This window comes from Chrysemys picta, chromosome 1 (assembly GCF_011386835.1).
Source record: "Chrysemys picta bellii isolate R12L10 chromosome 1, ASM1138683v2, whole genome shotgun sequence".
Classification (NCBI taxonomy): domain Eukaryota; kingdom Metazoa; phylum Chordata; order Testudines; family Emydidae; genus Chrysemys; species Chrysemys picta.
The window spans coordinates 190,058,541-190,082,683 of record NC_088791.1 but is presented as its reverse complement, the minus strand read 5'-3'; the positions used below and the strand labels follow the sequence as shown (position 1 = coordinate 190,082,683).

General features: G+C 44.9%; 2 protein-coding genes across 6 annotated transcripts in view; one reads left to right on the top strand and one right to left on the bottom strand.

Moving 5' to 3' along the window:
• Positions 1-12,548, bottom strand: part of EVA1C (eva-1 homolog C) — a 69,460-nt gene extending 56,912 nt beyond the window's left edge. The window contains exon 1 of one of the 5 annotated variants that reach the window (XM_005283915.4): positions 11,749-12,548. In XM_005283915.4, the coding sequence (XP_005283972.1) occupies positions 11,749-11,875 (127 nt within the window). In that variant the 5' untranslated portion in view covers positions 11,876-12,548. The remainder of the gene's footprint in view (positions 1-11,748) is intronic. The other 4 variants (XM_024102763.3, XM_042855759.2, XM_042855760.2 and 1 more) reach the window with 4 other exon arrangements.
• The window catches only part of URB1 (URB1 ribosome biogenesis homolog), a 92,440-nt gene continuing 77,465 nt past the window's right edge, over positions 9,169-24,143 (top strand). The window contains exon 1 of the mRNA XM_024102762.3: positions 9,169-9,301. The gene's annotated coding sequence lies outside the window, so the exon portion shown is untranslated. The remainder of the gene's footprint in view (positions 9,302-24,143) is intronic.

The following is a 24,143-nucleotide window of genomic DNA, read 5'->3' as shown; positions in this document are numbered from 1 at the left end:
CCAAAAATGCAAAGTGATTCTGAAAATCTAACTTGTGTCTTCCAGCATGTGAACAAAGAAAACAAAGATAAATTAAAAAAAATATTCTACAGTTCTTTAGGGCCCTGATCCAAAGCCCACTGAAATCCTTGGGAATTGTTCCACTGACTTCAATGGATTTTTGCATCTGGCCTTATGTTACAACTTATGTTTTAAAATTAATTCTAAATTAGTGTCCAAACAGTGCTGGTATTCTTTTTGTTGCCAAAAGCCGCACAATGGATCTTTTAAACAACTCTCTTAAAATGCACAGAAATTCAGATGAAGTGACTCACAATGCTGAACAAATAAGGCACAACCATGCCTACTTGTGCCTCTCTAACTCTCTCTAAGACAATACAATATTTTTTCTATGTTTGGTGACAAAGAAAAATATTTTAATTATAATTGTTGATCGGCTGGAAGGTGAAAAAAATCTGATAGTTGGTGACTGATTAAAGTGCATTTTCTTGGACAGTGGTTGGTTATAAACCTAGAGAACGTTACTGAGAAATGTGAAACATATTGCATAAGAAATGGGATTAGTATTTCTTTGGAATTAGTACCACTTTCCTTAATAAAGCTGAGGTCACCTGAAAGTCCTATCCCACTGAGAAGTTTATCAGCTTGAATTGTAGTATAAAGGCAGGAGAAGCTAATCAACAAATTTGTTTTATGAAATTTGCTTCTCCTTTGACTTACAGAATATACCATTTGTTATGTGCCAACAATATGCTCAATGCATTAGAAGACACAAAAATAAAACAAGTTCCTGCCTCAAGGAGTTAACAGTCTAAAACGCAAACTCAAAAAATATAGAGATGGGCCTGACAGAAAACACCCACATCTAACTAAGTCCTCACATTTCACAGAACCAAATCCAACATCCCACAACCTCAAACCAGCTCAGATCAGAACTCTGAAGTTTGCGTCCCTTTCTTATTGACATGGAACAAATGTTTTCCTTTAAATATAGCAACCAACATTTGCATCTAACCTTTTCAAACAATATCAAGAAATTACATCTCTTACCATCTCTCTTACTATTTTGGTTGAGTTCCAAGCATCACTTACCACAGTGAGTCAACAGAATTTACTCAGTGGATTTATACAGAATTCTATCTTCTGCTAACACGGTAAGTCAACAAAACAAATGCTGCATCAATGTGGCCATCAAAATTCTTACCACTTTACTAAAAGCCCCAAATAAAATGGCATTCACTTGCTTTCTTTGTGTTTTAGGAGAATCTGGATTGTGTTAATTAATGGAAATTAATGGAAACTTATTGTGCGGGAGGATTGCATGGTCAGCTGATGTTTCTTGAGTGTTTTTGTTTACTTTTCATTGACTCCATTTGCTCTCTATTGTTGGAGTAGAAGACCAAGCCTAATTTGTTAAAGCAGTGATTATTTCTGCCTGAACTGCTCTTGAAAAAACAGATGTCTTTGTGAGTGGACTAAGACAAAAAGGGTTGGAGCTAGCAAAACTATAGACTGCTTCTTTTGCCTCTTCCACCCCCCAAAATAATTCTCCAACCCAGGTAGAAGATCTCACAATTACTCCCTTTTGATGTGTGCATATCTTGAGGTTCCATTAAGATTCTTTTGGTTTTCTATTACAGACTTACTTCTTGGAGGCTACACAGAAGAAATGGGTTTTCAGAAGAGATCTGGATGAAGAGAGGGTGGTTGATTGATGAACTGGGGTAAGGAGGTCATTCCATATATAAGGGTCAGATGACCACAACCTCCTTGAAACCCTTGTGACCCACCACAATTCCAGCATTCTCTAATGAGCAAATAACTAAGCATTTGTGATAGTGGCTCTCAAAAATGGGGTGATTTAGCAAAATAGAAAGTCTTCGCTTTTCTAAGTAGATTTTGACCCATTCTCAGATATGAAAGTTGCAAGTTACCACTGATGAAATAATATGCATTTAGGCCAATGGTCCCCAACTCTTCACAATCATGCCCCCCCATCCCTGTCTGTGCCCCCGCACAGGGAGCCGGGTAGGGAGCAGGGCCGTAGCTCCGGGGGAGGGGGAACGACAGGGGTAAGGGGGCCAAGGCTGGGGCCACAGATGGGGGCAGGGCTGGGGCTGGGGCTGGGAGCATGGCTGCGTCTGGATGTGGGGCCGGAGCAGGGCTGGGGGCAGAGTGGAGCTGGGGGTGGAGTGGGGCTGAGTGGTGCTCCCTCCCCGCCCCTCATAGGGACTGGCCCAGGTCCCACTGTGCCCCCAAATATTCCTCTGTGTCCCCGTAGGGGGGTGTGCCCCACAGTTTGGGGACCTCTGATTTAGGCCCTGATTCAGCAAACCATCCCTATTCAGCAAAGCATTTAAGCATGGGCTTAAAGATAAACCCATGCTTAAGTGTTTTGCTGAATAGGGATGAATTTGTGTATGTGCTTAAATGCTTTGCAGAACTGGGGCCTTAGACTTCCTCTGGTGAATAGCTAAGAGGGAAGAAAAGAGCTCTCTAGCCACGGGCCCAATCTGGTTCCCATGGAAGTAAATGGAAAGAAAGAGTCCCATTATATTTACTGGGCATTGGAGCTGACCCTACATTTGTTTTTCAAGCCCTTGGCATTCAGTTCCCAGTATTTAAATATATGGATGTGATTTCACTAAAAAAATGGCATTAGGATAGCAGACATCAGAATAAATATTCTCTATTTTGCAGTTCATGATACATACAGGATGAAGCATGTTTGCATCAAACAATTGTTAAAGAAATACAGACTATGTAGATCTTTAAACCAATGTATCTTACATCTCCATGTGGACAACTTCTACATGAGATATGTCCTGTTTCCAAAATGTGGCATTACATTTTTTGATACTCAGCCTTCTCTATCCAATTAAGTGGTTTAGAACCCTGACATTGGGGACATGGATTTTCACGACATGTATTATTCAGATAATACTGTTCACCAAATGAAGAGATACCTAGAGAAACCCTATTTCTGTATTTGGACAGACTTAGGAAGACTGTGGGAACAAGCATATGTGACTACATAACCCTAGAGGGGTTACAGAAAAGGCAAAACCATGTCTAAACTTGATTTGTGGTAACAAAATGTGTGGAGATTGAAAATTCCACCCATAGCCATAAGACCAATGTGACTCTTATGAAAAAGGAAGGGACAAATCCTGTGTAAATTATATTGCCTTCATACTGTGAGGTGATCCAGCAAAAATATTACATGAGCAGAGTTTGGGAGATGAGGGTGGTGAATGGGTTCGCTGTCCGCCACCTAGTGGTTGCCGCCACTGGCTGCCACCCCACCTAGTGGTTGCAATAGGATGAGTAGGGGAACCCAGGCCCTCCTGCTCCAGGTGTCAACTCAGGACCCTGTGAGGCCTGTCCAGCGTCTTTCATCTTGGGGTGCCTTAAGTTAGCCTTCCTGGGCCACTTCTTACCTCCCTCTTTCCCAGGGCATGTGGCAATTTGTCCCTGCAAGCGCTACCTCAAGGCTTGCCTACCCGCCTCCGACCCATAAAAGCTGTCGCTCATCAGCATGCCTTCTCCTGGTCTGGATCTGGCTACGTCCTCCTCCTCCACAACTCACAGAGTGGGTCCTTCTCCCTGCCCTGTCTATGCCCAACAGAGCTGTCCGGATTCCTTTTAAACCCCACCTCCAGTGGAGCATTCTCAGCAAAGGCAGAGGGGCAGGGCCTCCTGAGCTCAGAGCTGCTCTTTAACCTTTTTCTGTCCAGAGAGGGTTTTATACACACTGTCACACAGCCTCCCCCCTCAGATCCGGTGCTGGGGTATTGTCTTGCAGACCTTGTGGGCCTCCCACCCCCCACCTGATCCATTAGGCACTGAAAGGTGGCCGCAGCCCATGTAGGCCGAAGGGCATGATCTTAAATTGGTATAATCCAAACAACGTGGAGACGGCGGCCTTCTCTTGTGATTAGGCAATTAGGGAAATCTGCCAATAACCCTTTGTTAGATCAAGGGTAAATATATACTTGGGGGCCCCCAGTCTGTCTAGTAGCTCATTGACCCGGGCCATAGAGTACGCGTCATACTTTGATATAGCATTCACACTCCAGAAATCGATGCAGAAGCAGATTGACCAGTTGGTTTTCAGTACCAGCACAATGGGGTTCCTCCATTCACATGGGACTCCTCAACTACCCCAACTCAGGGCTGGCTCTAGGCACCAGTGCTCCAAGCATGTGCTTGGGGCGGCACTTTCCAAGGAGCGGCACTCCGGCTCCTTTTTTTTTTTTTTTTTTTTGCTTGGGGGCAAAAAGTCAGGATCCGGCCCTGAGCGGAGGTGAGCTGTGGCGGTGGGGGGGGGGGGGGGGGGGCAGGGAGGGCCGCAGGAAGTAACCCTGGGGGGAGGCAGAGGAACCGCTCTCCCCCCAGCTCATCTCTGCTCCACTGCTGCCTGCTCCCCCAAGCTCGCCGCCGCTCTACTTCTCCCCCCTCCCTCCCAGGCTTGCCACGTGAATCAGCTGTTTTGCAGCAAACCTGGGAGGGACGGGGAGAAGCTGAGCGGTGGCGGCGTGCTCAGGGGAGCAGGCGGAGCAGAGGTGAGCTGCGGCAGTGGGGGGGCGTGGGGACGGCCGCAGGAAGTAACCCGGGGGGGCAGAGGAACCGCTCTCCCCAACCCAGCTTACCTCCGCTCCACTGCTGCCTGCTCCCCCCAGCGCACCGCCGCTCTGCTTCTCCCCCCCAGGCAAGTCTGGGAGGGAGGGGTAGGAGGGGAAATACGGTGCGCCCGGGGGAGGAGGCAGGGCCGGGGATTTGGGGAAGGGGTTGGAATGGGGCAGGTAAGGGACGGAGTTGGGGCGGGGCCGGTGGGGGGCGTGGGAAAATGTTTTTGCTTGGGGCAGCAAAAAACTTGGAGCTGGCCCTGCCTGAACGTCAACATTGTCAGCAGTTCCTAGTGGACTGCCTCACACATCTTCCTTGGCAGGAGCCAGGGGTTCTCCCGGACCTTTTTCCCTGGCTTGGTATCTGTGATGTTGTGCCAGGTGCATATGCCCCGGTAGCGCAGCGAACACCGAGGCAAAGGCTTCCACCAACTGCCACAGCTAGTGCTCTTACTCCGGCTGAAAGTCTTCTCCCAGTGGAATCAGTCCAGTGTCTTGTCCTGGGGGCATGTGTGAGCCGAGTTCCAGCTCGGGCAGAGATGATGCTATAAGGAGGCTCTCCCACTCAAGCCAGACTTTTAGCGGGTTGATGTATCTCATAATTACTTGCCCCTACCTTCCTTAGCACCTTGAATGGGCCTTGTCATTGAGCCATCAGTTTCGACTCTGAGGTCAGAAGAAGCAGCAGGACCCCTATCCATGGGCCTGAACTCTCTCATCCGGGCCCTTCTGTTGTAGGCTCATTCTTGGTCCTCATGGGCCTGCAACAAGTTTTCCCAGGGAAAATGCCCCTAACCTCTCCAAATCCTCTTGCAGGCAGATTATGTATTGGACCACACTGTGTTGAAGTGGTGGCTGCTCATCCCACATCCCCTGGAGGAGGTCTAGCACCCCATGGGGTAGTCTCTCATACAGAAGCTCAAATGTTGAGGACCCTATGGAAGCTTGAGGCACCTCACGGATAGTAGAAAGGAGGGGGAGCAACTGATCCCAATGTTGTGGGTCCTAGGCGATGAACTTCCTCAGCATCCCTTTTAGGGCTTTATTGAAGCACTCCCTAGCTTGTCCATCTGAGGGTGATAGACTGACATCTTTAAGGTCTTAATCTTTAAGAGATCACATAGCTCTTTCGTCAATTTTGATGTCATATTGCGCCCCTGATTGGTTAAGATCTCCTTTGCTACCCTGACCTGGGTGAATAGCTTCAGCGGGTCGGGGATGATGTGAGTGGCTGTGCTAGCTCAAAGGGGGATGGCCTCAGCATAGTCCACTATCATTGAATGAACTGGTACCCGGTTGTCGTCTTCTCGAGCGGTCCCACCAGACCCATGCCGATTCTTTCGAAGTTGGTCCCAACCACAGGGAGGGTGATGAGCGGGGCTTTCAGGAGTATTGTGGACCTGGTCAGGTGGCACTCGGGATATGACACACAATAATCCTTGACTTCTCCATGTATCCCCAGCCAGTAAAACCTAAGGGTTACCTAGTTGAAGGTTTTCTCTTGCCCAATCTGACCCCCACAGGGTATTGTATGTGCCATCTCTAGCACCCGTATTTCCCCTGTTTGGGCATTCTTGGCCATCCAGTACATTCTCTCCTCCCATAGCTCAAAGTGAGGGCATAGTTGCAGCAGCCATGGGTCTGTCACTTCCCAGTTCACGCCTGTGACGAGGTGCTCATATGCCCGTCTCAGAGTCAGGTCCTCCTCCTGCGCACTTATAAAATCTATTTTGGCCATGAGCAAATCCCAGTCTTCAGATTGGGGGGCCTTCTGCCTCCCTGGTGGTGGTTCCAGTTGTGATAGGCTCTCTTTGGGGTCCTCTTCATCCCTGACTCAAGCTAGGTTTCCTGACCCCAGGGATTCGGGGGTCCCTCCCTGGGGGTCTTCTTCCCTCAGCAGGTCATTATCCCAGGATTTTATAATCTTCTTAAAATCTTCCAGGTCTTGACCCAGAATCACTGGGTAAACTAGTGCAGGGGCTACCCTGACCCACACTTTCCTTGAGTGTTCACCTATCATGAGCTGCACTTCCCTAGTGGGGTATGGGTGTATATTTCCATGGACATACCGTAGATAGATGGTGTGTAGGTTGTCTCCCAGCCTGGCTAGATGTACTTGGGCCATTGTCTGGCTACACCCAGAACCTATCAACGCCAGCACAGCCACCCCATTAACCTGCACAGGAATTACGATTTTGTCTGGCCCTTTCTTTCTGGCCTGGGTATCCGCCATCCAGACCTGCCCATAGGAGCAGTCCATGTAGAGGAACTCTTGACAGAAATGGCCAGGCCTTTCGCACAAGAAGCAGGGTTTGGTTGGGGGGCTCGCTCTATCCCTTCCCAGCATTGGATGGTTCCCCATCAGGGCTGGGTTTCTCCTTGGGGTGCTCAGGCCCCTGAGCCCAGACTCCCAGGGTCCCATCCAAGCTGTGGCTGGGTAACGGTTGCAGGTCATGGTAGAATCCCAAGTTCACTGAGGCATACTGCCCTCAGTAGTCTCTGGATCCCCGGGGCAGGGAGACCTTGTGTCTAGGGCCTTCTGGTCACCACCCAGCTCTTGTGGTGCCACCTGCCCCCAGAAAGTTTTCCACCAACCTAATTGCATCGGCCAAGGCCCCACTGGTGTCATAACACCCATTCCCAGCTGCTGGTGGGGAGAATCTGTGTAAATTGCTCCAACTCTACTTGATCTGCTCCCCAGTTTGCTTGTCAAGTTGAAGCCACCTCCAGCAGTGTTCCTTAAGGTGCTGGGCCATAGCCTGCAGACTGGCACCCTGGGGAAATCTTTCCTGGTAGAAACGTTGCCAGTGGATTTTGGTGATGATATCAAAAGCATGTGAGATGACTGCCTTGACCCTGGTATAGTCTCGGGCCTCTACCGTGTCAAGGCTGTGGTAAGCAGCTTGGGCTGGCCCTGTAAGGTATGGAGAAAGCAGGATAGTTCTGGAGGCCATTGAGCTACTGTAGCGACCCTCTTGAAAATGACCAGGAACACTTTTTAAAAAATAAACCCCTACCTTCCCTGTTTTGCCTAAAATGTCATTGTTCTTTTGTTTCAGAGTGGTAGCTGTGTTAGTCTGTAACAGCAAAAAGAAAAGTCTTTTAATTAGTCTCATTATAGTTGGTATGGCAACACCCATTTTTTCATGTTCTCTGTGTATATATATCTTCCTACTGTATTTTCCACGGCATGCATCCGATGAAGTGGGTTTTAGCCCACGAAAGCTTATGCCCAAATACATTTGTTATTCTCTAAGGTGCCACAAGTACTCCTCATTCTTATTGTTCTTTTGTGTATCTTTCCATTGTATAAGTCCAACTCTATGCTCCAAACCTTTGCATGTGCGGGGAGCAGGGGCGGCTCCAGGTACCAGCGCACCAAGCACGTGCCTGGGGCAGCAAGCTGCGGGGAGCGTCCTGCTGGTCGCCATGAGGGCGGCAGTCAGGCTGCCTTCGGTGGCATGCCTCCGGGAGGTCCACCGGTCCCGCGGTTTCGGCAGCAATTTGGCGGCGGGTACACCGAAGGCGTGGGACTGGCGGACCTCCCGCAGGCATGCCGCCGAATCCACGTTACCAGCGGACCTCCCGCAGGCGTGCCACTGAAGGCCGCCTGACTGCTGTGCTTGGGGCGGCAAAATACATAGAGCCGCCCCTGGTGGGGAGAATTAGGTCCTGTGACCAACAAACGACTGAACAATTTCCAGGTTAGTCCTGACAGCACAATTTAATGTATTTTAAAAGGGAAAGGGTAAATGTACTGTTGTTTCATGCAGGCTCTCACAGCAGGCTGGGAAGTGATTAGAGGAAATCATCAGAATGCCAGGAGAAGGAGGAGAGAGAGACAGCCCAGTTTGGGGCTGCTGAGGTAGAGATCTGATGCTAGAATCACATAGAGTGAAAAGATCAGTGAACCAAGAAAGTATGCCACCTGATAATCTGAGTATAAAAGCTCAAGATCTGTGAAGAGGAGAAAAAGCTTAAGCAACTTTCCTTCCAATTCCGTGTGCATCACTAATCTCTCACTACTGGATCCAACTGTACGGAACACTTAAATGACCCCTTGACTCTTTCAATTTCTTTTGCTGTGACATGGTTTTCAAAAGGAAATGCGCACCAGGCCGCATGGAGATTTTGCTGTTGGATTCACCTTCTCCAAAAAGTAGGGTGACCAGATGTCCCGATTTTATAGGGACAGTCCCGACTTTGGGAGCTTTTTCTTATATAGGCTCCTATTACCCCCCCCCGACCCCCGTCCCGATTTTTCACACTTGCTGTCTGGTCACCCTACCAAAAAGTGAACATGCATGTGGATTACAAAACACTGAGAGCCAGCTCCTCAGCTGAGGTAAATCAGCACAGCTTCTTTTAACATCTGTCCTTGAGAGCAGAGGGGACACATGGGGGGGGGGGGGGGGGGGGGAGGGGAGGGGAGCCTATCAGCAGGCACAGGTCACCTCTGCCAGAGAGAGATTGTTTTGTTTCTTACGAGTCTTTGTGCCAATAGTGTACTGTCTCTTTAAAAGAGGCAGATTTGTTTTCACAAACTCAACAAGGCTTAAGAAAATCTACTGTGTGCTTTTGCTGAGGAAGGAAGGGAAAGTATAAGGAAAGTCAGCAACTTTAGAAGCTCAGTACTTGTGTTTGCTGTTGCATAGCCTGCAGCTCCTTAACAGGTATATTAGTTTTAAGCAGACTCAGGATGGCATTTACAGGTTTCATCTTACTTCTTGAGAATTTTCTGACAGCTTTTGGCCTGCACTACCTGTTGTAAGTTTCACTAATTCGGAGCTAGTGAAAAACCTGCTTGGATTGTTCTGGATAGCATTCTTTTTTCCCTTAAAGGGATCGCTAACATTTTGATTTTTTTCTTTATCACTACGGATTACATGCCTGCATTAAGAAAAAATGTGAGCAGATTGTAATGCCTACAAACGTCACCAGTTCCTGCTGGCAATAGATTGCAATTAAGAGGCTCTTCTACATTTTACTTACACAGTTGTCTGTATGGCATATTTGTAATGCTGGATTCTGGGTTTGGGGGGGGGGAATTGTCTTGATTAATTTCATTTATTTGGATAGCTCTATGAACAATGAAATACTGAATACATAAGTACTTTTGAAATTTATCTTGGATTTCCTTATCTAAATAACTTAATTTCAAGTTTGAATAATCTTTTGTGAGAGGATCTAGGGATATTTTTGAATTCAGTTGCTATTAGAAATGGAAAATGTGAACTCTATTATTATTATTTTTTCTTACTTATATACAGTTACATTAGTAACTCCAGTACTACTACCAATAACTGGGAGTCAAGCCACAAAACACCTAAGAGTAAGATAACAAGTATTTAAACGCCTTTTACATGTGAAAGGAATCTAAGGGTAGTCATATAACATATAAATCTGTTATTTTGTTCTCTACAATTTAGGTATGCTTGTTCAGGAAAAGGATTTTCACTTTTATTCAATTTGAAACAATAGTACAGACTATGTTTCCTACATTTGAGAAAATAAACATGTCCAGCCTCTGCACAACCACCCACCAGCATTTTAAAGAGTATTAACATTAACTATGTTAATATTTATAATAATGTATTAATATTATTGATGATGTATTAACTTTGTCCCCGTGCACCTGATTAGGATTTGGAAAGTTAGACCCTGCTTTTTAATTGTGAGGTTTACCTTTTGCCATAGGAGAAAACATTGGCTTACAGTTTGGTAAGGTTGCAACTATGAGGGGAATACTAAGCATATTATTAAATATGCAAAGACAAACAGCTGATCTTCTAAGTACTTTCATAACAACAATGAAATGTCCTATGTCATATAACAAAAGAAATTAAACAGAAATAGTATTCTTCAATAGAAATTTTGTCCCTTCTTTCTGCTGAAAATAAGCATCAGCATCAGTACAATTTCCAAAGCTATTTAAATTTTGCATTATTAAATAGTTCCCTTGCATTATCAGCCACATGTCATTTTAATGGGGGACTGGTGTGTCCACTAGTCTCAGAACTGACCTTGTATGATATCTTCACTTAGGGCCTGATCCAAAATCCATGGAAGTCAGTGAGAGTTTTTCCATTGACTCCCATGGACTTTGGCACAGGCCCTTACTCGCTACCAAATTGTGTTCTCATCGTTTTATTTGAAAAGAGATTGATGGTACTGAATAGTTAAAGTTGTCACACTGCTTCCCATGCCACTTCCCTGGAACCCTTAACTCCCTCTTCCTATGTCCTCCTCTTTGAGTAATTCTACAGCACCAGAAGGTCTGAATCATGCTCTTATTAACTTTTGTGGTGTTGGCCTAACAGCCTGTCAGGATGGGCATGATCTTGCTCAATGCTACAGAGTTAATGGGTCTCTTCTTTTAACTGATCTGTGTTGAAGAGGTAGCCAGTGTTCTCCCTTTGACTAATCTTTGCCCTGTGTCTAAGTGTGGGCTTTGTACAGCTAACATCTATGCCCAGTGCAGGCCCAAAGGCTAAAACTGAATTCCAAAATGTGATTTCCAAAGCAATGGTAACAGTTAGAAGTTTCACTGATTCCAAAATCATCCTTTATGACCTGAATAGCTCAAATGGAAAATGTAAATCAGACAATTTAGCCAAAGTAAAACGTTCCAGCCTTCTCATCTATCTATCTATCTATCATTATACCTTTATACCAGAGCATGCACCCTAATCCCCAGCATGCACCCTAGTGAGGAACCACTCCAGGGTGCACCATAACCCTGGGCACATGTTCTATTCATGAGCCCCTCCCAGACATTCACCTAACTACTCCTAGACATGCACCCTAATCCTATGCACACATCCCTGCTGGGCACACACCCTGTGCACATATCCCGCTGAGCTGAGAGCTGGGCACCCTAATCCTGACCATGCACCTTGCTGATGAGCCAGTGCTGGGCACACACTGTATTGAGGAGCCCCTCCTAGGCACACCCCCTGATCCTGGCCATGCACCCTGCTTGTTGGGCAGGCAGACAAGCTACCCCCTTTCCCCCAGTGCATGCTAGTGAGGTGCCCACCTGTTACTCAGTGTCCCTGTCTCCTCCCAGCCCCAGGCGGGTTCTGCCAGCCCCGGGCAGGGCATGGCCATGCTGCCTTACCTGAGAAGTCTGTCAGAGCCTCGATTTCCTTGGTCCCCACTAGGAACACGCAGTACAGGAGATTGAGAAGCAGCCCGGGCTCTACCTGTCTCCGGCTTGGATGCTGCCCAGCATCCAGTTCACTCATGGTGCGGGGAGGAGGCGGGGGGTCTTTGCAGCCCGGGAGAGTCACATGATGAACCCGGCCCCCAGCTGGCAGCGCATCCTCCCCAGCAGCCACCTCCCTTGCAAGCGCCCCGTCCTTCCCGGGACTACAGCACCAGCGGGGAGGAGGGAGCCGAGAGCCGCCGTGACCGAGCCCGCGCCTCCGCGCAGTTTCCCCCAAGAGGAAGTCCCAGCAATTACTAGTCCCTGGCACAGCGCTTTGCTGCGTATGTGTGTGTGAGGGGAAGGGACGAGCCTTTCCCCAAGGCACGGCTACCGTGAGAGCCTGCGGGAGTCAATCCCGAAGTGCCCCCCCCTTCTCTCCACCCCCGGCTGGGCATTTCTAGGGCCCGGCACCTCCCTCCTGATTCACACACATCGCTGCTTCCTCGCGCGCTGAGCTCAGCGCTCCTTCCTAGCCACAGTGTGGCGGGCTCGGTAGCACCCGTGCGCGGCGTCCCCGTCTGTCTGACAGGAGAGCCCCTGCCCTCACACGCGCACGCTTTGCCTCGCGTGGGTACTTGGCCCCCGGGTGTCTTCACCAAGCTCAATCAAGCCTTCCCAGAACCCCCCTCCGCCCCTTGGCACCGAAGCGAGCACCACACTTTTCTTCCTTCTCTACTTCAGACTTTTTGACACGATCATTACCAAAGCAGAATCGGCCGAGTCCATTGGTCTAACCCAGCAGAGCACGGCTTTTTAGCCTGTCTTATGGGTCTCTGAGGAAAACCCAACCAATCTACAGATTTCCTCCCAGGATCAAAACTCAGGATGTAAGGAATTCAGCTGAAGTGTATCTGTTTTAAGAAACAATACCAACACACGTATCAAAACAATCTTGTTTCCCTGATTTCTCTGCTAATTTAAATCCTTCTCTTAGCAAATATTTTATTGCTTCATTTAATGTCCAGTTTCGCAGATAGAGTCCCCCCTCCCCCCATTTTGTCCCATTAAAGTTTTAAATGAGCACTGGGAAAATATTAGGGGGACTGCAGTCTCTTTTGCAGGAATAAAAAAAAACTAGTGGAAAGTAAGGGATCCAAAAACTGCCCTTACAATGTTCTATACTGCCTTCAAATATTCTTTCCAGTTCTTTTAAGCCCATCAGTAGGGAATTGCTGAAAATGGCTTAGTCTGTGTGCATCTCCTTTTGACATTATTGGGATGAATTAAGTAATAATTAAGCTAGGGCACTAGTTCTGCAGCCCCTTTAAGGCTTGCCACCATGAAGGAGAATAGAAACAATATTGGAAATATGATAAGCATCTGCAATCAACTCCCTGCACTGGTGTTGTGTTCAGAGATAAATGTGAAAGTGGGAATGCACGAGCATTTAACAGTTTGTAGCTTAGTATGCACAATCACACTCTACAACTTATTTGTTAGATGACACGGGTGAGTATGTAATAGGAGATGGGACCAAACTAGCACTGCAGATTGTATTCCAATCCCACACCTCAATCTTTGCAGGAGTTCAGACCAGATCCAGATTGAATTTCCCAGCTCTGGCATCTCTCTGAAGTGGGCTAAACTGGAACATCATATCTGACCAGTTTGAACTTTGTCAGAGTTTGTATTTGGCTCTGAATACATATCCTAATTTCAGGCCCATCTCTAACAGAAAATTCTCTTTCTTTCTTTCTTTCGTTCTTTCTTACACACATACAGAGTACACCAGTTCATTACCACACACATTATATTCATGCTTCCCTGGTCTTAGGCAGATAAAAGCAAATTAAATTTTGCACTAACCTGCCTGTGGTTGTGAGCACTCCACTAATTTTTACTGAATTCAGATAAATAAGATAAAAATATGTTAGTGCTAGCCATGCATGAAAGGCATTGATGGTGGTTGGTTCTGAAGCAACTACTTGTAACTGAACCAGTTCTCCTAATGTGTTGTGGAATTTGCCTGACTCCCTACCTTTCTCTCAATTGACTGACTGACTCAACAACCTTGTCTACGCTGGGATTTTTTCCCTAAAATTTCACACAGTGGATAGCACTGGTTCAGCTCTGCTGCTGTTAGCAATGAAGGGAGTGATAAGATAGCAAGGCACCAGTGGACACTGATGTTTTAAGTACCATATTTTTGCATCCCTCTGCCTGTTAAGCCAGGTGCTTCAGCAATCATGAGTCCAATGTACACTCAGAGGGAGACATAAAAACTTCTAAAATGACCTAAAATAGCTTTTCTATACTTAACCATTCACATTTTTATGATTTAATATGTAGGGACCTTCCTGGGCTGTATGTCCCATTGGGAAGCTGGGAATCTTCCCTTTCCTACGAGATAAAGCTCACATTTCTAGCCCTATAACCAGGGCTTAAATTCAGCTGGAGCTGTCTGGAGTGGAGCTTGAGTAAATATTTTCAACCCACCTGGAGTTTTTATAGCATGTTGGGGGAAAGCATGGGGGACCCTAGGAAATACTTTGAGAGTGTAAGCCCTGCCTATAAAGTTATGAGAAAAAGGACCTTAAATCCATCAGTGGTTCAGGATTGAATCTGGTGCACACTAGCCCTCAGGCAGATGAAATTTTGGGGAGAAGATCCACATGATCTTGGGGAGAACATCCTCATTAATGATCTGGAGGATGGCATAGACTGCACCCTCAGCAAGTTTGCAGATCACACTAAACTGGGAGGAGTGGTAGATACGCTGGAGGGTAGAGATAGGATACAGAGGGACCTAGACAAATTAGAGGATTGGGCCAAAAGAAATCTGATGAGTTTCAACATGGACAAGTGCAGAGTCCTGCCAATATGGCAGCTGTTTGAAACTGCTAAGAGTTTGGAATATTGCAAGTAATCTCAGAGATGATGGATGAGTGGGCAGAGGGCACGGTGAGGTAGTCAAAGATGTATGATAGTTTCATATCTATGTTATATGGCTGTGCAAGTTATATGGATATCACCACCAGATGTGTTTGGGGGACTCTATTTGCCTATCTGTCTGGATTGACAGACAGATACAAGTATACATATATAAGCCCCAGGTCAGGAAAGCATCCCTATTCTGAAAAGCATTTTAGGACTTGAAGTCAATGGGACTTAAGAACATACTTATAGTTAAGCATGTATTTAAGCGTCTGTTTCCTGAATCAGGGCCATAGTTTGTTAGAGTTTACCTCTAACCTTTTTAGTAGGACTTCATTATTGCTATTGATTTTATGATGAAGGAATTCAGATACTGCATTGATGCCAATATAAAACCCTAACACAGATAGTTAGAAAGTAATATTTACAGAATGTATTTTCTCCTTTCACTTCTGGTAAACCCTTTGCCTAGGAAAGCAGTTTTTGCCAGCTGACAATATCCACTAGTCAGAGGGAGAACACAGCCTATGTGTTTGTTTACACACTTCCCAAACCCATGATGCTGTAATCTAGACCCATCTGACATCATCTTTTGCTCTCCTAAGTGATTCCTTAGGAGCAGCAACACTTGAGTCCATTTATTCCTGAGGACAGAAGTTAGCATCTGAGCTGGGTACTCTGTCTGCTCAAATCAGTTTACTCTCTTTTGCACTGGAGAGAACAGAAATAATTTCATAATGTTAGAAATGTGGAAAACTTGCTGTTTGTATGAAGTTACTATTGGAAGTCTCAGACTGGCAAGGCAAGAAACATACCATACTATATCTACGTTTTACTCATTTTCTCTGAACCTCTGCCAATTTGAAACTCATATCACAGTTTCCTGTATGGAAACTCAAATAAAATTAGTGTTGTCAGTTAGAGAAGAAGCCAGCAGTGTGGAATAATAGAAGAATCTTGAGTCAATTAGTAAATATTAGACTATTAATAAAAAGTTCACAACCAGGCAGATTTATATCACCATGACAGTGACACCACAGTTACTGCTCTGGAGATATTTTAGTTCTAAAATCCCTATTTTCAGGCACACACAACTCTTCTCCCCTCAAAAAAATCTTTTCATGCTCGTTCTCAGCTGCAAAAGTGAGGGTTTTTAAATGTTTAGTAAAATTTTGTTTGGTTATTTTAGAAAATTCTGAGCATGAAAAATAAAAAAACAAGATTTTCCCACCACTTAGGACATTTTTAAACACTTTATTTTCTTGCACTCTGACACAAATGAAATCTACAAGACAGTTCTAACAATTGGGCTGCCATAATCAGTTGGGTTTCTCTGGCAATGAATGTCAGACCAGTTAAAATAAAGTAAGTGCTTTAAAATAATTCCTATATGGTGGTTATTTAAAATAACGTGTCCCATATTTGCTGATTCAACCTCCATTTCTATGGAAAAAGAATAAAAAAGATAACCAGTAACAGAGAACTCTCTCTTGTATATTTCAGCTGTGGCTGTTTTCTGAATGATACAAGTTCTACTTTTCATATAGTACTAAAGACTGTTGCATCTAACAAGGTCTTCAAGTCTGCAATAGTTTGACTTTGAAAACAACAGGCCAAATCCTGCATGCTCTACTCAAGAAAAATTCTTATTGACTTCAGTGGATCTTGGCCCAGAGTGTTTAAAAGTAGGGAAAACATCTTACCATCCCCCTGCCTCTCCTCCTTCACAAAAGTAATGATCTCTGATGTGATGGAAAAGACAAAGTTATCTAACACCGTGGTTTTCAACCTGTGATCCACAGACTCCTGGGGGACTGCAAACTATGTCTAAGATTTCCAAAGGGGTCTGCACCTTTATTCAAAATTTTTTAGGGGCCTGCAAATGAAAAAAGATTGAAAACCACTAATCTAAAAAGTTCTGCGCTTTGTGGTTAAATCAGTTCCCTGCACCGTCAGCTTCTTGCCCGGCTAATCATAACTTTCCAATGATCATGCCCACTCTGTAAGAAAGCAATAAGACAGAACAGGGTGTGCGTTCATATCAGTTAGTTAAACCAATTACCTTCTCTTTGGTTCCCCTCTAAATTTCATCTTTACTCCCTCATTGTAGGGAACCTCCCCACCCCCCATCATGCTGCTACTGTCATTGACAGCTCTCCCGTAATCAGATATTTTTTCTGATAACACCCACAGCATGAAAGGCACTATACAAACAGAAAGAAAGGCACAACCACTGTCCCAAAGAGCTTACAATCTAAAAGAACAAAACAAAACACAAAGGAAGAAAGAAAGGGGTAAAACATAGATATAGAGAGGTCAAAGTTTTGATTGTCCATATCTCAATAATTCAGAGCATTGATGGTGTAGATCAGGGATCGGCAACTTTTGGCACACGGCCCGCCAGGGTAAGTTCCCTGGCGGGCTGGTTTGTTTACCTGCCGCATCCGCAGGTTCGGCTGATCGCAGCTCCCACTAGCCGCGGTTCACCGCTCCAGGCCAATGGGGGCTGCAGGAAATGGTGGCCAGCACATCCCTCAGCCTGCGCCACTTCCAGCAGCCCCCGTTGGCCTGGAGTGGCGAACTGCAGCCAGTGGAAGCTGCGATGTGCCGAACATGTGGACGCGGCAGGTAACAAACTGGCTCTGCCCACCGGGGGCTTACCCTGGCGGGCCGTGTGCCAAAGGTTGCCAATCTCTGGTGTAGATCATCCCCAATTGCTCCTCAGTCTACCCATTATTAGTCAAATCATCTCTTGTGCCACAGTAGCAGTGGGTGTTCAGGAGGGATCAGAATGTAGGGAGAGAATGTGATTTGCAGACCAGCTCTGGAAGGACATCAATAGGAGCTGCTGGTACCCATGAAAATGAAAATCAGCCTACATGTTGGTGCTCGTTTTGTCATTGCTTGTACTGATGCTTGCACTGATGCTCTTTCCCTCTGGACTGCAAGGGTTCAATGATGAATTTGGAGGAAATAATCAGTTTATAAAGTCAAAGTGGCTAAAGCTTAATTAATTTAATATTATTCTATTAAAATAAAGTGAGTGAGATTTTGGTATTTCTGTAAGCTACCCTTTCTCCTTTTCCTTTGTAACCTAACTACTGTGCAGAAGATGCCATTGGGCAAAGGGGCTTATTCTATTAATTACAAGTGATTACAATTGCTTCATCTTATACTGCTCCCCTCTCTTCCAGGTTTGCTCACTTTGTTTGTTGGTTCCCTGTCATCTTCCTCTCCTATCCTGATCTTTCCCCCAGTTTCTGTTTTCTGGGCAAGCAGCCCAATTCCCAAGCTATTCTGAGTCCTGGCTTGAAATCCTAGCATGTCCACTGCTGCTGACACCACAGCAGGTTGGTTGCTTTGATATTGATATGGCTCAAGTGTGACAGTGAGGAAGATAAACCCCCAGAAGTCATATTTTAAAATGCAGTCCTTTAGCTATTTAGAAAAGTGCTGCTCAATTTGAAACAGCTAAAAGACTGATTTTTTTTTGTTAAGATTAAACCAAGTGGTGGTTTACCTAAATTGCTGCAGCTGCTAATCCTTGTCAATAACAGAAAACCCAGCTTGGCTGCATTGGCTCAGCAGTGGAGACACATTAAGGATGTAATCACAGGCTGGCACTCCCAAAGAGTGAGATTTACCCCAGTTCCTGGGCCCACACAAGGCCTTATGCATTTCTTAAGCCCTGTGTCAAGGCCAATGTTTTCAGAAATGACTTCTAACTGGGTGCAGGGCAGGGCTAAAATTATCTCAGGCATGATGCTCAAAGGGGCTGTGCACCTACAGCTCTTCTTGGAATTGTAGGTGCTCAGTACCTCTGAAAATCTGCACCTAGGTGACTGATGTGGGCATCCGAAATTAGTGGGCACTTTTTAAAATGTCAGCTTTAACATAGGGCTTAACTGATGCTTGTGTGGGGCTTCTTCATGGGGGTGAATTTCACCCAGTATGCTACAGGAGCTGGAGAGCTTACCCAAAAGTACAGATGGGAGTGGTGGAAAAGAGGATAGTGTAGGTGTGAGTGGAGAAAACCAGTGATAGATTCATAGACTCTAGGACTGGAAGGGACCTCGAGAGGTCATCGAGTCCAGTCCCCTGCCCTCCTGGCAGGACCAAATACTGTCTAGATCATCCCTGATAGACATTTATCTAACCTACTCTTAAATATCTCCAGAGATGGAGATTCCACAACCTCCCTAGGCAGTTTATTCCAATGTTTAACCACCCTGACAGTTAGGAACTTTTTCCTAATGTTCAACCTAGACCTCCCTTGCTGCAGTTAAGCCCATTGCTTCTTGTTCTATTCTTAGAGGCTAAGATGAACAAGTTTTCTCCCACTTCCTTATGACACCCTTTTAGATACCTGAAAACTGCTATCATGTCCCCTCTCAGTCTTCTCTTTTCCAAACTAAACAAATCCAATTCTTTCAGCCTTCCTTCATAGGTCATGTTCTCTAGACCTTTAATCATTCCTGTTGCTCTTCTCTGGACCCTCTCCAATTTCTCCACATTGTTCTTGAAATGCGGTGCCCAGAACTGGACACAATACTCCAGCTGAGGCCTAACCAGCGCAGAGTAGAGCGGAAGAATGACTTCTCGTGTCTTGCTCACAACACACCTGTTAATGCATCCCAGAATCACGTTTGCTTTTTTTGCAACAGCATCACACTGTTGACTCATATTTAGCTTGTGGTCCACTATAACCCCTAGATCCCTTTCTGCCATACTCTTTCCTGGACAGTCTCTTCCCATTCTGTATGTGTGAAACTGATTTTTCCTTCCTAAGTGGAGCACTTTGCATTTGTCTTTATTAAACTTCATCCTGAAGTGATGGAGAGGAACAAGAGAGCAGTAAAGGAAAAGGAGGTCTGGGTTGAAAACAGTTAATAGGATCTGCCTTGCCTCCTTTGTCAGTAACTGCAGCAGCTGCTCAGGCACTCAGGGGAAAGGATGACACGACTGGCACAGAAATCGAAAAATATTGGTGGTTTTGGTTTTTATTAGTTACTTTTAAATATTAAACTCATTTTGGACAGAAATATAACTTAATTTTTGTTTTTGGTACAAATCATAATGCAACATCGCGTCTTCTATATATCTCACCCTTGGTTTAGCTCCCTATGTTTTATATCAACAGTATATCAAACCAGAGCTTTCTGTAAAATGGGAGTGCAAAAGCAATAGCTCCCTTAGCAGAAGCGAGAGCAACTGAGAGGGAGTGTCAATGTAACAGAAATAGAAATATATCCCTACAAGTGGTATGATCAAAAATAATAAATGTCTAGAACTAGAAAATTAAAAATTACCTAAGAACAAATGTCTTATAAAAAAAAGACCAAAGGTACATAGTTATAGTCTATATACAAACAGTACTGTACTTAATTTGACAATCATTGTACAGCGTCATAAACCTTGCTCACTTCACTTTACACAAGTAGTCCCCCTGAAGTCTATGACTGAACAAAGTAAGAAACATTTCGCTACATCTCTACTAAATATTAAGTTACTAAGGAGATCAGCATGAATTATGTCACTTATTCCATTCACCAAACTCTCACAATTTTCACCTTCTTTAAGATTGAAGAAATAGGAAGTTCTTTCTTATATTTTTTTGTATTGTTTCAATGAAGGGATAATTTTTTTCCACTACACTGCATCCCAGCATCTATAATAAACCTTTTGGGCCTACTCCTGCAGTCCTTAGACAGTCATAGTCCTAATGACTAAGCCACAGAACTTTCAAACAAAAATATGCTTAACTTTAAGCACTAGACGTGAGTGGGATTTACTGCCATGACTGGAGTTAACCACAAGCCTAAGCATTTGCAGGGTTGGGGCCTTAAACAGGAGTTCTGAGTACCTCAGCACTACAAGATCTAGCTCTTAGTCATCACTCAAAAACCAGAACACTGGAAGAAGGTTACAATTATTTTAGTCAAAATTTTGGCATGTCAAACAGTCGTGTAACTTGGCACATCAAACAGTCTCTACTTGTGTAAAATGTTGTTGTTTCATTGAAGCCAATGGAGTGATGGCAATTTACACCCATTGAGGATCTCCGTTGCAGTCCTGTACCCACTGAAGTCAATGGGACTTCAATCAACCTCATTTGGAGCAAGGTTGGGATCTATCTGGAACAGAGAAATAAAAATACTGTCATTTTGCTTGAGGTATTCCTGAAGCAAATATATATGGATAACCAAGTCAGCAGGGGGAGGGGAAACAGAGTAAAGAAGCAAAGAGTGAGTTGGCTCTTATTTATCGATAAGTCCATGGTCTATATTTCTACATTCTAATGTATTGTGGCCATAGTAGGAATTCACAAAGCCTCCCTTTGAAGTGATTTTGAACCCCATGCACGCAGGATAATTTAACCTTTTCAACCTTAATAAATCTCAAAGAAACAGGTTTGCCATTAAAGAGATTAAAATTTGTGCCAAAATGGCAAAAATCTCTCCTAGATGTATTTCTTGGAGTAATCCATTGCTTTTAATTGTATTTAGTCCTGCTGATGTACTGTGGAGGGAAGTATAAGAGCATATATTGTGTTTATGACAATGTGTATATGGGAATGTGTTCTTTACATGTGTTAAAATTCTTAATAGAATTCTTTAATAATAAAGTTTATAAGAGCATTTCTACCAAGTACACATTGCACATTTTTTAGATTAACTGTAGAAGAAGGAATATTGAAAGGGGTATTCCTAATTGATTCACAGTGTGAATGAACCAAATAGTCCTTCACAGACTTTTCAGGATTATAAAATCATACCTCTTAGCACAGGTTTCTAACGTTGGGTGCAATATCCCAAGTTTGTAATGTGGTATGGTGGCTATTTCTAAGCAATAAGCATTTATGGCCTTGCAGTGTTATATTCTGGGAACTGTGTAGTTCTGCCAGTGTCTGCTTTTACAAAATGTCTAGGACACATGCTGTAAAAATGTTCCTTTGTTTTCTGACTGGATCTGGATTATTTTTTAAAAATTAACATTAAATTTATAATTATTATTTATTATTATTACCTTAGTGTCTAGGAGCCCCCGTCATGGGCCAGCACCCCATTGTGTTTGGTGCTGTACAGATATAGAACAAAAAAGTGATCCCTGTCCCAAAGAGTTTACAGTCTCAGCAGGGCCTGCTCTAACTTTTTTGCTGCCCCAAGCAGCAAAAAAAAGCGCCGCCCCCCCGCCGAGCGCCGCCGGAGCCCGCCCCCCCCCCCGAGCGCCGCCGGAACCCCCCCCCCCGAGCGCCGCCGGAGCCTGCCCCCGCCCCGCCAAGTGCCGCCGGAACCCCCCCCCCCCAGCGCCGCGCCCGCGCCGCCCCCCCGCCGAGTGCCGCGCTGCCGGAGCGCCCCCCCCCGCAGAATGCCGCGCCGTGCTCCCCCCGCCGCCCCTTACCAGGTGCCGCCCCAAGCATGTGCTTGGTTGCCTGGTGCCTGGAGCCGGCCCTGAGTCTCAGTATAAGACCATAGATAACAGATTGATAGAGACAGATGGGGCATACAAGAAAACAATGAGACAGTATTAGTCAACATGATCAGAAGCGGTATCTGAATCTAGAACACGTCCTGAAAATTGCAACACATTTTTAAAGGTGTATCCTCACGTGTATTCCTTCATAACAGACAATAGTACATAAGAACGGCCATACTAGGTCAGACCAAAGGTCCATCAAGCCCAGTATCCTGTCCTCTGACAGTGGCCAATGGCAGGTGCCCCAAAGGGAATGAACAGACAGGTTATCATCAAGTGATCCATGCCCTGTCACCCAATCCCAGCTTCCGGCAAACAGCGGCTAGGGACACCATTTCTGCCCATTCTGGCTAATAACAATTGATGGACCTATCATCCATGAATCTATTTAGCTCCCTTTTGAACCCCGTTATAGTATTGGTCTTCACAACACTCTCTGGCAAGGAGTTCCAGAGGTTGACAGTGTGTTGCGTGAAAAATACTTTCTTGTGTTTGTTTTAAACCTGCTACCTTTTAATTTCATTTGGTGGCTCCTTGTTCTTGTATAATGAGAAGGAGTAAATAACACTTCCTTATTTACTTTCTCTATACCACTCATGATTTTATAGACCTCTATCATATCCCCCCTTAGTCACCTCTTTTCCAAGCTGAAAAGTCCCAGTCTTATTAATCTCTCCTCATATGGAAGTCGTTCTATACCCCTAATCATTTTTGTTGCCCTTTTCTGAACCTTTTCCAATTCCAATATATCTTTTTTGAGATGGGGCAACCACATCTGCACGCAGTATTCAAGGTGTGGGCATACCATGGATTTATACAGAGGCAATATGATATTTTCTGTCTTGTTATCTATCCCTTTCTTGATGATTCCCAACATTCTGTTCCATTTTTTGACTGCCGCTGCACATTGAGTGGATGATTTCAGAGAACTATCCACAATAACTCCAAGATCTCTTTCTTGAGTGGTAACAGCTAATTTAGACCCCATCATTGTATATGTGTAGTTGGGATTATGTTTTCCAATGTGCAATACTTTACATTTATCAACATTAAATTGCATCTGCCATTTTGTTGCCCAATCATCCAGTTTTGTGAGATCTTTTTGTAGCTCTTCGCAGTCTGCCTGGGACTTAACTATCTTGAGTAGTTTTGTATCATCTTCAAATTTTGCCACCTCACTGTTTACCCATTTTTCCAGATAATTTATGAATATGTTAAATAGGACTGGGCCCAGTACAGATCCCTGGGGGACACCACTATTTACCTCTCTCCATTCTGAAAACTGATCATTTATTCCTACCCTTTGTTTCCTATCTTTTAACCAGTTACCAATCCATGAGAGAACCTTCCCTCTTATCCCATGACTGCTTATTTTGCTTAAGAGCCTTTGGTGAGGGACCTTGTCAAAGGCTTTCTGAAAATCTAAATACACTATATCCACTGGATCTCCTTTGTCTGCGTGCTTGTTGATCCCCTCAAAGAATTCTAGTAGATTGTTGAGGCATGATTTCCCTTTACAAAAACCATGCTGACTATTTCCCAACAAATTATGTTCATCTATGTGTCTGACAATTTTGTTCTTTATGATAGTTTCAACCAATTTCCCTGGTACTGAAGTGAGGCTTACTGGCCTGTAGTTGCCAAGGTCACCTCTGGAGCCCTTTTTAAAAACTGGCATCACGTTAGCTATCCTCCAGTCATTTGGTACAGAAGCTGATTTAAATGATAGGTTACAGATGACAGTTAAAAGAACGAGGAGTACTTGTGGCACCTTAGAGACTAACACATTTATTTGGGCATAAGCTTCCGTGGGCTACAACCCACTTCATCGGATGCATGCAGTGGAAAATACGGTAGGAAGATATCAGGGCCGACTCCAGGCACCAGCCGAGCAAGCTGGTGCTTGGGGCGGCAGCTTGTAGGAGGCGGCATTCCGCCCAATCCTAGGGCGGCAC